Source organism: Cotesia typhae, unplaced genomic scaffold (assembly GCF_013202065.1).
Source record: "Cotesia typhae breed Kobodo isofemale line unplaced genomic scaffold, CoteBio_Ctyphae scaffold_152, whole genome shotgun sequence".
Lineage (NCBI taxonomy): Eukaryota > Metazoa > Arthropoda > Insecta > Hymenoptera > Braconidae > Cotesia > Cotesia typhae.
In genome coordinates this window covers 2321653-2335072 of record NW_027423776.1, presented here as the reverse complement: position 1 = coordinate 2335072, position 13420 = coordinate 2321653, and the positions used below count along the sequence as shown (strand labels likewise).

General features: G+C 27.0%; 2 protein-coding genes across 3 annotated transcripts; one reads left to right on the top strand and one right to left on the bottom strand.

Annotated features, from left to right (window-relative positions):
• Positions 1 to 392: 392 nt before the first annotated feature.
• LOC141536222 (SH3 domain-binding glutamic acid-rich protein homolog) lies at positions 393 to 4193 on the top strand. The gene is made up of 5 exons (XM_074256594.1): positions 393 to 826; positions 1251 to 1433; positions 2095 to 2235; positions 2352 to 2389; positions 2488 to 4193. The coding sequence occupies exons 1-5, from the start codon at positions 782 to 784 to the stop codon at positions 2651 to 2653; spliced, it is 573 nt and encodes a 190-aa protein (XP_074112695.1). The 5' UTR covers positions 393 to 781; the 3' UTR covers positions 2654 to 4193.
• Positions 4194 to 4310: 117 nt separating this feature from the next.
• On the bottom strand, positions 4311 to 7356 carry Kri (uracil phosphoribosyltransferase krishah). Of its 2 annotated transcripts, none has more exons than XM_074256593.1 (6): positions 6987 to 7356; positions 6818 to 6860; positions 6553 to 6702; positions 6331 to 6475; positions 6105 to 6217; positions 4311 to 6030 (listed from the first exon to the last, which is right to left on the bottom strand). In XM_074256593.1, exons 1-6 carry the CDS (start codon positions 7124 to 7126, stop codon positions 5956 to 5958), a joined length of 666 nt encoding a protein of 221 aa, XP_074112694.1. In that variant the 5' UTR covers positions 7127 to 7356; the 3' UTR covers positions 4311 to 5955. The 2 variants fall into 2 exon arrangements, with proteins under 2 accessions (XP_074112694.1, XP_074112693.1); XM_074256592.1 differs by having other exon boundaries at positions 6087 to 6217; positions 6987 to 7352.
• Positions 7357 to 13420: the final 6064 nt, after the last annotated feature.

The following is a 13420-nucleotide window of genomic DNA, read 5'->3' as shown; positions in this document are numbered from 1 at the left end:
CATCAACTAAACTTTTTGGTACCATAATAATAAAAAAATATTCAAGGTTATATCAGTAGTATTAAGCATGTTCGAACGTAAGTTTAAATTATTGTGCATCTTTATTTATTTATGATTATAACTTTCTTGATTCTCGATATAAATTAATTATTTATTTACTTGTAGAGAGTGTAATTACATTTTTCTCACATCACAAATTTTTCAAATTTGAAGATCCAAGTCAATAATGAGTTATATTAGTTAACGGACTTGGTGAAGATAAATTTATTTATTTATTAATTAACATGCGCCTATCGGCAATATATAAATAAATAATAACATTAAATTCTTTATTAAATACTCAATATTTATGTAGGATATTTTTTTATTTCTTTAGATGTATAAAAAACTAATTGGTTGATAATTAAAAAAAATATTATTTGTTTAAAGTATGGAAGGTAGAAGTACGTTTACCCTTGATAGTTTAAAGGAAATCATTTAAACATCACATTAAAACAAACATGAAATTTCATGCATGGAAAATATTAAGTGCTGTTTTCACCGATTTACCTACAAACGAACTCACATGAAACTTTTCGAATGCGAACGTTGCTTGGAGAGTGCGCAGTGAAACAGTATTCGATTCCAGTCTTTCTTGTCGATCATCATCATTTAGCTGTAGTAAATTTATGTATATTTTTATGTATATGAATGTGAAAGCTGCAAAATTAATATAGATATTTATTATTTTTTTTATTGCCGGTTGACAGATATAACGATAACAGATTGAATATCAACAAAAATGTCCGTTAAAGTGTATATATCAGGAATTAGTGGTAATAAGGAAGTAAGTCAAAAATTCAATTAATAATCAAAGAGACTTTGCTTTAGGTAGTACACATTTTGGGTAAATGTTAACTTTCATGACGTTTCTCGATTTGTACCCGCCATCAAATAGATCAAATTACATTCTGGTAGCTTATTTGCAAATTAAATTAATTTTTTATAACCTTTAATTATTAATATTATATTATTTCATCCAAACATGGCTTTAAAACAGTAATAAATGCCATTTTTAAATCGTTTAATTATTCAATTTTACTTTTTAACGGATAACTTTCTAGTACCAGTAACTAACTTGATCAGCTTATATATATACGATTAATTATTTTGAATTGATTATTATTTTTATTTTTATCTACATGAATGACTAATATTTCTTGACAGTGATTCAAAGCTATTCTTAATGTATATTATATATTATTTTTCAGGTTAAAAAAAGACAACAACGAGTACTTATGATTTTAGATAGTAAAAATGTGCAATATGAAGTAATCGACATCACAGAACCTGGTAAAGAAGATAGTAAAGAATATATGCAGACTAACGCTAATCCAAAAGACAGTAAATATCCTTTACCTCCCCAAATATTCAATGAAGAAGATTACTGTGGGGTAATTAATTTTTTATTTTCTTTTAAATCTAAGGTAAAAGACCCAGTTATCGAGACTGGCCTAATTGTTTGACACTTACAATTTTATTTTAGTTAAAAAGTATCATCTTTAATAAACCAATAAATATAATTTTTGAATTATAAACTTTAAGACAATTGGTTTCTTGAGAACATTTTATTTTTAACTTCCTGCTAAGAAAATTAAAAATTTTCAAGAATCGGGAAGTTATTGGTTTTACCCCGTTTGTCGAAAATCGAATTTTCATCAGATCTCGACGTGTTAAGGTCTCAGGAAGCTTCCCTGACTACTCCCGCGATGTGTGTGTGTGTGTGTGTGTGTGTGTGTGTGTGTGTGTGTGTGTGTGTGTGTGTGTGTGTGTGTGTGTGTGTACAAAATATCATTTTGATAATACTTGAAATGACTTTCTAAGACCTTAAAACATTGAATTTTGAGAAAAAGTTAATTTACAAGAATTGAGCTAAGAACAATAGCTGTTAAGCTAAAACAGTCAAATAATCTCACAGTTTTTATAGAAAATAATGAATATTTTACGAAAATAATAAACTTACTAGGCTTTATTTAAATAAAGATTAATATATTGTTACCGATGGTATTTATAAAATTGAGATAAAAATTACAATCAATTGTGATTATTTTCTAGGACTATGAAGATTTTGATCTAGCCAATGAAATTGACGAACTAGAAAAATTTCTTAAACTTACTTCTCTCGATGATGAAATCGAAGATAACAATTCTACAAGTAATAATGTAACCAACAACAGAAAATCATCTAGTCGAGAGGTTAGTAAATTAATTCTATTTTTTTACTTTTTTCGTATAAAAAATTGATCATTTATTTTATACGGTTTAAAATAATTTTTTATCTGTTGAATCACAAAATTGAATTAAATTTTTAGGCTTCTATGGAAAATGATAACATTGTACATTCAGAGAGGTAATTTCATATTTGATAAAATACGTAAAGATTAAATTTACATTATCTTTTATTGATAGATAATAAAATTCCTAATCATTTTGAAACCATTTTTTCAGTAACATGAATGAAAGAGAAAACTCAATAACTAATGATAAAGACTCTGAAAAAAATATATCATCCGATATTGACGGCTTAAATAAATCACTATCAGAAGATATGGATCACACAGACATATCTGAAAAGAAGAGTGAAAAGTCAGATGATAACGAACAAGAAGAATAAATAATGAATCATATAGTTGATATCCTTCAATTAAGTGTTATTATTTAGGACTAATAACCTCGTCGGTAAAATTATTTTTTGCTTAATCATCTTTATTGTTGTCCAAGATGAGGTGTAAAAATACTGTACAGCCAATTATCGATTAAAAATTTTTTCAATGAATCAAATTAATATTAAAAAAAATTCTTAGAATTTTATTACTTCGAATAATTTTATGATCAAGTATTTATGCCAGTTTTTTTTTAATATTATAAATTTGGGATCGGAAAAGTTAATTTTATTTCTTGAACTGATTGTTGATTAGGTTTCATAATTAAATCAAAGAAAATTCGACTGCAAGTCTTTTGTTTTTTAATTCAATAATATATCACAGTTTTAAAAGATATTAAAATCAATTAATAATTAATTAGAGATAGCTTGAAATATTAGTCGAGAAAACAAAGTAAATAATAGTTAAAGATTGATAAGTAATGAATGTACATCTTCTTAATAAGTTATTCATGTATTAATTGATATTATTATTTGGGTATCAAATAAGTTCAGTTTATTAAATTTATTTTTATATTATATGAATACAATTATAAATTTCCAAACTCTAAAATGTGAGTTATTTTTATTGTTATTAAAACTGAATAAATTAAAATTTTTTGTTTCTTGAAATATGAAGAAATTGACAGTTTATTTAGATTCAACTCAAGTATTTTTAAGTATTTTTAAGGCTAATGCAATATAAAACCCCCAAACATATAAGTAAATATATCAACGAGTTTTAATTTTAAACAATATTCTTTTGTTTGACAGGTAAAACAAAATTATCAAAAAGCAATTAGAAATAATTTTTTAACAATAAATTTAGTTCAAGTTTCTAATTTTTAGATCTTGAAGTAACAGAGTTGTAAAAAAAATAAAATAGATTTTCTTCATTGACTGTGAAATCTTCTGAGTATGATATTTTTTTTAAGAACAAAAAAATACTATTTTTATAGCATAAGATTTAATAAGAAAATTCCTTACCTTCATTCACTAATAAATGAAAGTTTTATCCATTACTATAATTTAACTAAATATAAATTATAATACGACAAATGAAGTCTATTTTTTTTCCAGTTCCTGAATGGCCATTTCTCAAATAAAAACGAAAGTTTTACTTTCATATCGTTATCATAAGTAATCTATTTTTTTAATTTATAAACTTTCATTTACTAAGAGTTGAAGAAATATTTAAATTGATAAGCAAGAATATGATTCTAAAATATACAATACTTTCATAAGTAAAGATGTATCGACTAATGTTACCAAAAACTTTGATCTATTAATATTTAACCATTTTCAACAAAAGCATAGGAAATTTTAAGTTGATCAATTTTCGAGTAATGTAACAGAACAAAATGAATTGCTATTTAAAATAATCTTGATAAGATTAAATGCAACAGAAGTTAGAACAATATTTTTTCTTTGCCTTACAATGCTACATATAATTAACAAAATGTTGTTAAATCAGTAGATAAATTTATAAATAAACTGATTAAAAACTCATAAACTCATCTTTTATTAAAAAAATTTTAGTTTAAATATCAATAAATGTTTTATTATGCATCATTAGTAATGAATATAATGATTCATTATAATAAAAAACATCAATTTGCAAAAAACTGTTCCAACAATGAAAAATATTTCATTTTCATTTTCGATTTTGTATCATAGATAATAAGAACTTTCAACAGTTTTTATTATTTGGTTGATCGATAAAATCAACTGACAGCTTACTTATTAAATAGTAATTTTACGGTTTTATTAACATTTGACTCCATAATCTTGCTAACAAGTGAATTACAAAAAAACTTTTCATTTTTCAATGTGTTACATTCAAGAATACATTTGTAATGATTTTTTCAGTTTTTACTTCCGTTATTTATTATGGTGAAAATTTTGACAGGAATTGTATTAGATTTATATTCTTATGTCAAGTTACTATTAATTTTATAAATATTTATAAATACTTATTTTTTTGTATTGCAAAAAATTTTTGTGTCTTATTCATAAATACACGTATAATTACACATAATAGAAAAATGCATTCCATATTCTTATCAATAAAAAAAGATAATAAAACGAAAATGTGACATTTTTTTTCATGATTAGAGATTAATTTCAATTCGATATTATGCAAAAGATTTTTATAAAATAGTTCATTAATTTTTTTTCAAGAAAAAAATTATTATAAAAATTAAATTGACTAATATTCTTAAAATACATATATACCTCATTCGTGAAAAAAGCACATTAAATAATTTTAGATCATGCAGGAAAATCTAAAATTCATTACAGGTTATAAATAATTTACTCATTCTTTTTAACATATCCATGGAAAAAACTTTTTGTGATAATTGATAGATAATTATAACATAATATATGAAATATGTACATATTCATTTTTTAAACTATACTTCATAATACAATCAGCCTTAAAAAGCTATTCGTTAAAAATCAGTACTTCAAGAAAAACTTTATTCTAACTGCAAGAGTTAAATTCATTGAATAGATAATTATAGATTTTTGCCACCGGGACTTCATTATGACATGTTAAAGACCAATAACTTAAAATAATCTTCCCTGCGGAAAATTCGCTCTCACATAAATATGACAGAAATTATAAACATCGTTTTTAACATTTAATGCTTGTAATGATAAACCTCATATACTCCGCCGCCCATCTCACGACATCAAATAACTTTTTTTTTTTTTCCCTTCAATTTAAATGCTTTCACTTAATTGATTGATTTATATTATACTATTTTTTAGAAAATTATACACAACGCTTAATCAAATCGTCAATCAAATTGTTTACTTTAATAATATAAAATCACATCATTTTCTTTTATGAATTTATTTCATTGCGTCACGTAAAATATAATTTGCATATAATGCAAATTTTTTTTATAATTAAATTTTCCTACAAATTTACCTGAATTTTTCTTATGCACAAATCTTAACATTTTGCATGTTTTTAAATAATATTAAGTTTCGGATGCAATTTTACATGCACACAATACATTTCATTTCACTACGGCAGCTCAATAGTGACCTTTTCTAAATAATATAACTATTTGAAATCATAAATAATTGTAGCTTATAATACAGAAAATTAGAAACAGATGGTAGAATGTACAATAAAAATGTGCGTTAAAAGTGAACAAGATTAATTTTCGTTTAACTAAAAATCGATAATCAATTTTGTTCAATGATTAGAAATTCTCAGCAAAAAATATCTATGCACAACGATGCAAATTAAAAGTTTCAATTTAATCCGTACCAAAATATTTCTGTCCAAAATGGTTTGGTGCAACGTTGTGAATTTCTGATGTTAAAATCTTCATCTAAAATATAATTTCAATTGTTACAGGTGTAAAAAAAAAACAAAGCTTTAATTTACCTTAGGAAAAACACTAACTAGAGTTTTAGCAGCGGGTGGTGTGCAGAATAAATTCGAAAGAATAATATTTTCTTCCAGTACATTATGCTCTTTTAAAACAGCTATGGCTTTTATCACAGTATTTCCAGTGCCTACAACATAAATATGCATTTATTAAATTTAGAGTCACAACTAAAAACTATTTTTAGTAGTGGTATTATTACTATTACTCATAATAATAATACTTTAACTATTGTTTACTTACTCATGATTGGATACATCAGTAACACTTTACGATCAGCTATATCATCTGGAAATTTAGCATATACTACCTTGGCTTCGTGTGTATCTATATCACTTTCAACTAATATTTTTCCAATTCTTATGCTCCGACAGCAATCCCTTAAACCCTGAATTTTGAAAATATCATAATCATAATTTGAATTGTTCATATATAATTAAAGAAATTATTTATTCGTTAAATTACTTGCTCCATAGCTTCACCACTTCTGACTATCGACACACCACAGTTTCCTTTTTGATATTTTAAGCCATTGTAACTAGCTCCAGTAGGTGTAGTTATTACAATTTTTGTAAATGGTAGTTGGTTTAAGCTTTCTTCTATAACAAGTCTAATCTATAATTAAAATAAAAATATTTTCGATTATATTTACATTAATAATGTGGAATCTATAAAATGAATTATTTATGTATTTATTTATTTATTTTATTTAAGTTGAAAATTAACTTACTAAACGATCAGCATAAAATTTAAAATCACTTCGCGAAGTGTTTCTGCAACAAAAAAATAAATTATTAGAACTAGATATCCGAATTTATGAGTTCTTACAATGGATAATAATAATTATTTAAGTTTTAAGTCATAGCCACGTGTTTTATAACTCATAAATTAATACTCACTTATCACGTAGAATTGTTTGTAATTCTTTAACTTGATCATTTGTAGGTAGTATTTTTAAATTTGGGCCATACTCACGAATCACTTCATTGTTGTTGTGATTCAACTGTTTTTTAACATTATTTGTGTCAGTAGAACCCATTTTCAATTTTTTCAATTTTAATAAAAAATCTGCAGTTATCTTGAGAAATTTTTTTCAAGCATTAAAAAGCCGACCACGACACCGCAAACTAATCGTATGTACCATAACGATTATGTGTAGTAAAAATATTGGGTGATTATACCGAGTATACATATATATCATTTTTGGTCATGTGATTTCATAGTTATGGCCAAGTTCTAAACGTACCTAGATTTTCTTCTCCATACTAATGAAAACACTTGTGTAAATTATTACTTTGAAAATTCGCATGAAAAGAAAATAAACATCCAATGTTGATCGTGACATTCTCTATAGTTTATTTCAAGAACTATTGTATTAATGATAAGAAACATTTATTTATTTATGTCAGCGGTAAAATTCAAACGTAAACATTTATTTTCGTCAGCGGTAAAATTCAAAAACAAAATAATTGAATTCACATTGAACAAATGAGCGTGTTCAGCCGAACTAAGTCCTGAGTAAACTTAGGTAGCCAAAGTATAGTCAAAGCATTCCCGGCCATACATATCTATCTACTATACTATACATATCTTACTAAGTTTACTCAAGACTTAGTTTGGCCGAACAGGACCAACCATATGTACAGGTGTTCTTGACGTATTTTGGAACGCACCCCTTCTATCGTTAACATTTTACTTGACATCAAATTTGTTAGAGAACACTTGATTTTTAGTTTTTGTTTCTCATTTTGGGTAGAACTCTATAGCCATGAAAGTGATGACTTAAACAACTGATAACATAGGTTCCGATGACTTGAATTCCTATAGCCCAGATTCCGATAGCCAAGATTTTCGATAGGGTATAATCCCATTAACCCAGGATCCCGATGGAGTAAAATTCCCAATGCATCTGCGAAAAAATTTTTATTCAGATAGGTGGCGCTATTTTATTGCAGCTCATATTTTCCATAATACTTTAATACTGTTTACATCAAACGACAGCATATTATAAGGAGTAATTTAAAAAATTTTTTAAGTTTTAAAATTTTGATTCTAATTCCGTATAGAACTAATTATATTTGTAATTAATTAATTAATTAATTTTAAATAATTAAATTGAAAGGTATAACACCAAATTAATAATGAATTTTTTTTCATTTTAAGATTTTTTAATTATTTTAATATAAAAACTAATCACTCAAAATTTATAAAATTTTATTTTTCAAATATACCATAGCTACTATTAACATTTTAATTTTTTAAATTAGTTCATAAAATAACTAATAATAAAATATTATTTTTTTAATTTCATCCAAAAGCACTTTGACCGATGACAGAAATGTAGATTTAACAAGTTGAGTCCGGCAGGCTGGAGATCGAGTTAGCTGGTGAAGAAGACGAAGAGGAAGCTTCCGATTCCCCAGAGAATATTGATGAAGAATGGAAGAAGCTATTGTTTTTTTTATTGACATGACCGTGCTCGAAGAATTTGGATCTGTCATGCGAGCTGAAAAATGCGTGCCTCAGGGAGAATTTAACATTCTTTGAGCTACTATTTTCAAAATAAGGAAACTAGAAAATCGAGCTTGCTTTCACCAACATATTTATTATCGACATTTGAATTTATCTATATTTTTACAAATTGCACTGTAAATCCAAGTGTTTTAAAAGTGACTACAAATGGGCATTTAACATAGGAAATTAAAACACGTGGAAGTAACAATCAAACTTGTAGTTAAATTTCCTTTCAACTTGACTACAATTTGAAGGAAATACTTGTACAGCAAGTTTTGACGTCTATTTGCAGAGTAAGTTATAGGTAACTAATAGGTAATCGCTCGCTTTGCCAACTCTTTCCGTCAAGTTTGCTTCAAATTGCGGACGTAGATTGACAGTAAGTTATAGGTAAGGTGGCTATCAGGGTAGGAGATACATCGAATGCTGGTAAGGAAGATATCTCCAATACTCTCCATTACCGTGGAGCACTGTATGAATGTTCCTAAACTATCTAAAGATACAGTAAGATAAGTATTTATAATTTAAAATTATGTGCATATTTTAATAATTATATACTTATCTCAAAACAAGTTTTCATTTCAAGTTGTTTCCAAATATTTTTATATGAATTAATTTCAATATATAAGTGTCATCATTATTTAATTTCAGGTTCTGATTATTAAATAATTTTCTACATAGTTACCTAAAATTATCGATGTTTTAAGAATAATTAACTGAAAAGACTAGTAAAATTGCGAAAATAATTATTCTTTATTGTAATGTAATTAAAATAATATGTAATTAAATATGGAATTTGAAACTACTGTCGAGTACAGATGTAAAAATTAGAATTTTTAATAAAAATATTAATTTTTACTCATAACTTTGGAATGTAGTAACTTATCGAGTTTCTGTAAAATGCATCTGAAAGCCCTTGAAAAACGCTTCGATTCACACTTTTCCAAATCTTTTTAATCAATATTTACTTAGATTTCTACTTACATTAAGTGAAATTTTCTGTTGCATTCTTTTTTTTTTTTTTTTTTTTTTATCCAATTGATATATTAGTTTGGTTACTTGCTGTTCCCTATTTTCTATGTGGGCAGTAGAATACTTTATATAAAATATATATCTCTTTGTAATATTTAAATGTGAAATCTACTTTGATTTCGGCTGCCGAATGGCCTTTTTTAGATCCACCAAGCCACCCTACTAGCATTCCGCATGATCATATACCGTCATTAAGACTGTGGCCAGTTTCCCGAACGAGATTCCTTGCTCGGCGCCAGGTTCAGGACGATTTTGATGCACTCGCGGCAGGGCCATCAAATCAACAGACATCCCTGATAGCCACCTTACCTATAACTTACTGTCAATCTACGTCCGCAATTTGAAGCAAACTTGACGGAAAGAGTTGGCAAAGCGAGCGATTACCTATTAGTTACCTATAACTTACTCTGCAAATAGACGTCAAAACTTGTTCTACAAGTATTTCCTTCAAATTGTAGTAAAGTTGAAAGGAAATTTAACTACAAGTTTGATTGTTAACTTGTATTCAAGTTGCGGCCGTAGATTTCTGTCAATTTGCTTACAACTGTTGTTGAGTGAAGAATTACCGCCAACTTGATGTATAACTTAACCGTAACTGCTGGGAGTCAACACTTACTGAGAAAGCGCTGGCTATCAGGGATTAAATAATGAATTTACACGTCGCCAGAGGTATTTCGTAACAGAACCACTCGGGGCGGAACCGTCAACTCCATCAGCTCATCACACATCTGATGGATTTGGCAGTAGGGATGAGAGTATTGACCCTCAGTACGACGATGATCATGACACTCTAAGCGTATCATCAAACTTGAGTGAATTCTTAGATGGTGAGTTGAATTAACAGTTGTACATTTGTAAACATAAGAAAAGATTATAAGCTTTACAGTTTATATGCGTTATAAGCTTGCATTTTATAAGCTTTATAAGTTTCTACACATTTTATCTCAAATTTATTGAGGAATGTATATTTTTTAGTTATTAAGAGCAAGTGTTCTGAAATAAAAAATTATATTTATAACATTTAGATTCCGAAGTCATCCCAATCTATAACGACGAGCAAGCTGATGGACAACCAGCAGTAAGCAATGAAATTATTGTACATGCTGAAAGCGATGCAAATTTGCAACCTTCTAAGAATGATGGAATTGTGCAACCTGCTGAAATCAATGAAAATGTCATTGATAATCAATGAAAAAGTCACCTGCTGACAACGATGAAAATGTTCCACCCGATGAAAACGATGAAAATGTGCTACCTGCTGAGAAAGATGAAAATGTAGGAGCATACGGACGGAGGGACCGGGCTCGCCGGAATTTTGGACAACCAAACATGAGTAAACAGAGTGATTGCTGCATCTGTTACGAAGAAGCGAGTATTGCAGCATTCAATGAATGTGGGCACATGTGCGTCGGACTAAATTGCTACAATACTAGGCTGGCGGATGTCGTAAAAGAACTTTGTCCTATTTGTCGTCGGAAGTCGAACAAACTTATAAAAATTTACCCATCGTAAATTTATAATTCTTATTATAAGTTCAACAGTTTCTTTTTTAAAAGCCACTAATGATTTGAGGAGGTGGTAAGAATTTGCAGTTACAATCTTGTTTACTAAGTCGTTTTTTACTTCAAAATTATGAAAATTCCTTCCAATTTTCATCAATAACGAAATTGGAAAATGATCTATTGTTGATTGAAATATTTAAAAAATTGTTTATGCACTACTGAATGTTAGTAATTAGCAAAAACATTTTTATTTCACTAACAAAGAATTAAATTTTTGAAATTTTTATTTTAGTATTTAATTTTTATAACGCCACTCATAGTTTTAATTAGAGGAGGCGGTAACAGATTGCTCTTTCCAATTTGTTTGTGTGTGTATCTTTTTTTTTTTTATTAAGTAAAGTATTACTTATTTTTGATCTTATTACAAAATAGTAATGCGCCAATACATTTCTTTTTTAATAACAAAGAATCTAATTTAAAATTTTTTAATTTCAATATTTAATTTCTATAACGCCACTCCGCACGAAAAAAAGAACACTTGAATTATTACAGTTTCATAATGTAGCGAGGCGCTTCTAACTCAAAACTTGAAGAATTACAGTTTCAAATAATAATTTTTACACGATCTTTAAAAGTTAGATTTTGAAACTGTAACTTTTAAAGATTGAACTGTTAGTTTTAAAGATCGTTTACAAATTATTATTTGAAACTGTAACTTTTAAAGATTGAACTGTAAGTTTAAAAGATCGTGTAAAAATCATTATTTGAAACTGTAATTCTCCAAGTTTTGAGTTAGAAGCGCCACGCTACATTGTGAAACTATGATAATTCAAGTGTTCTTTTTTCCGTGCGTTACAATTAGAGGAGGCGGTGAAAAATTGTTCTTTCCAACTTATTTGTCTTTTCTTTTCAAATTAATTTGTTATTTTCGAATTCCTTGGTTCCAAAATTCATAAAATACCTGTCACAAAATAATGATGATAATAAAATATACATTTTTCATTACAAAAATAAGTCTATTGAATTTTTAAAATTTGAATTTAGTTATTGTAATTTCTTTACGACAGTCAAATACAATTTGATGAGGCCGTGAAAGATCGTTGTTTCCAGCGTGTGTACTAAGTCGCTTTTTACTTCAAAATCATAAAAATTCTTTCTAATTTTTAATGATAACAAAATACATAAATAATCTATTATTAATTCAATTATTTAAACATTTTTGTATGCATTACTGAATGATAGCAATAGGTAAATATATTTTTATTTCAACAAAAAATTAAGTTTTTGAAAAATCATTGTCGATCACATTCCATGATTCATAGATGTACACGTAAATTGAGAGCCGAGTTTGAATTACGCAAATAAATGTATTTTTTACCATTTTTAACAACAGTATAAATATTATTGTTTTCTGACAATATATTAGGGGAAAATGTATTTTCACAAGCAATTATTATATTATTTCGAATAGTAAAACAATAAATAGTTGTCAAGGTATTATTAGAATGTTTTAGAAATACCCATCAGCTTCACACATGAGTTCGACCATAACAACTATATGTAGACACACTACATATTTATCTAACAAACTTGAATTTTGGTTATGGTTATATTCAATATCGTAAATAAAAAAACTGTATTTTAATCAGTTAATATAGATAGTATTAGATATCTAATTATTATATTATTTTGATTTCTCAAAAATGTCAAAACCACAACAAGTAGATCCTACTAAAATATAATATTATTAGCTCTATACTTACTCATTTTTACAACTGCTACAAGTGCAGTTTTGCGAGTCTGTAAAACTGCACTCTACAGTTTAAAATATATTGAAGAGAATTATTTATTTTACCCTGGTAGTATATTTACATTTATACAAATATAATAAAATTTAATAAGAATCATATAAAATCATAAAATCACATCTAGCTATGAGTAAAAATTAATATTATTATTGACTTTTTGTTAAAAATTCTCATTTTTACAATTGATTTTGTCCCAATTAGCGCCGATCAACGGCGTTTTACGAGCTTAAGAGCTGATTTGTTTTCAAAGTCGATCGGTAAAGCCGTTTAAAAGTCATTCCAAAAAAGACTACATTTTGAAAATTTTTTTTTATAGTTTCTTTGAATTTTTTCAATATCTACCCGTCTGAATTGGTTCGAATTTTCAGGAAATATAAGTTCGATAAAACTTTTTGGAACGCCACTAATTTGGTTCCAATCGGTTAAGCCGTTCAAAAGTAATGAGAGGTTTACACACACACACACACACACACACAC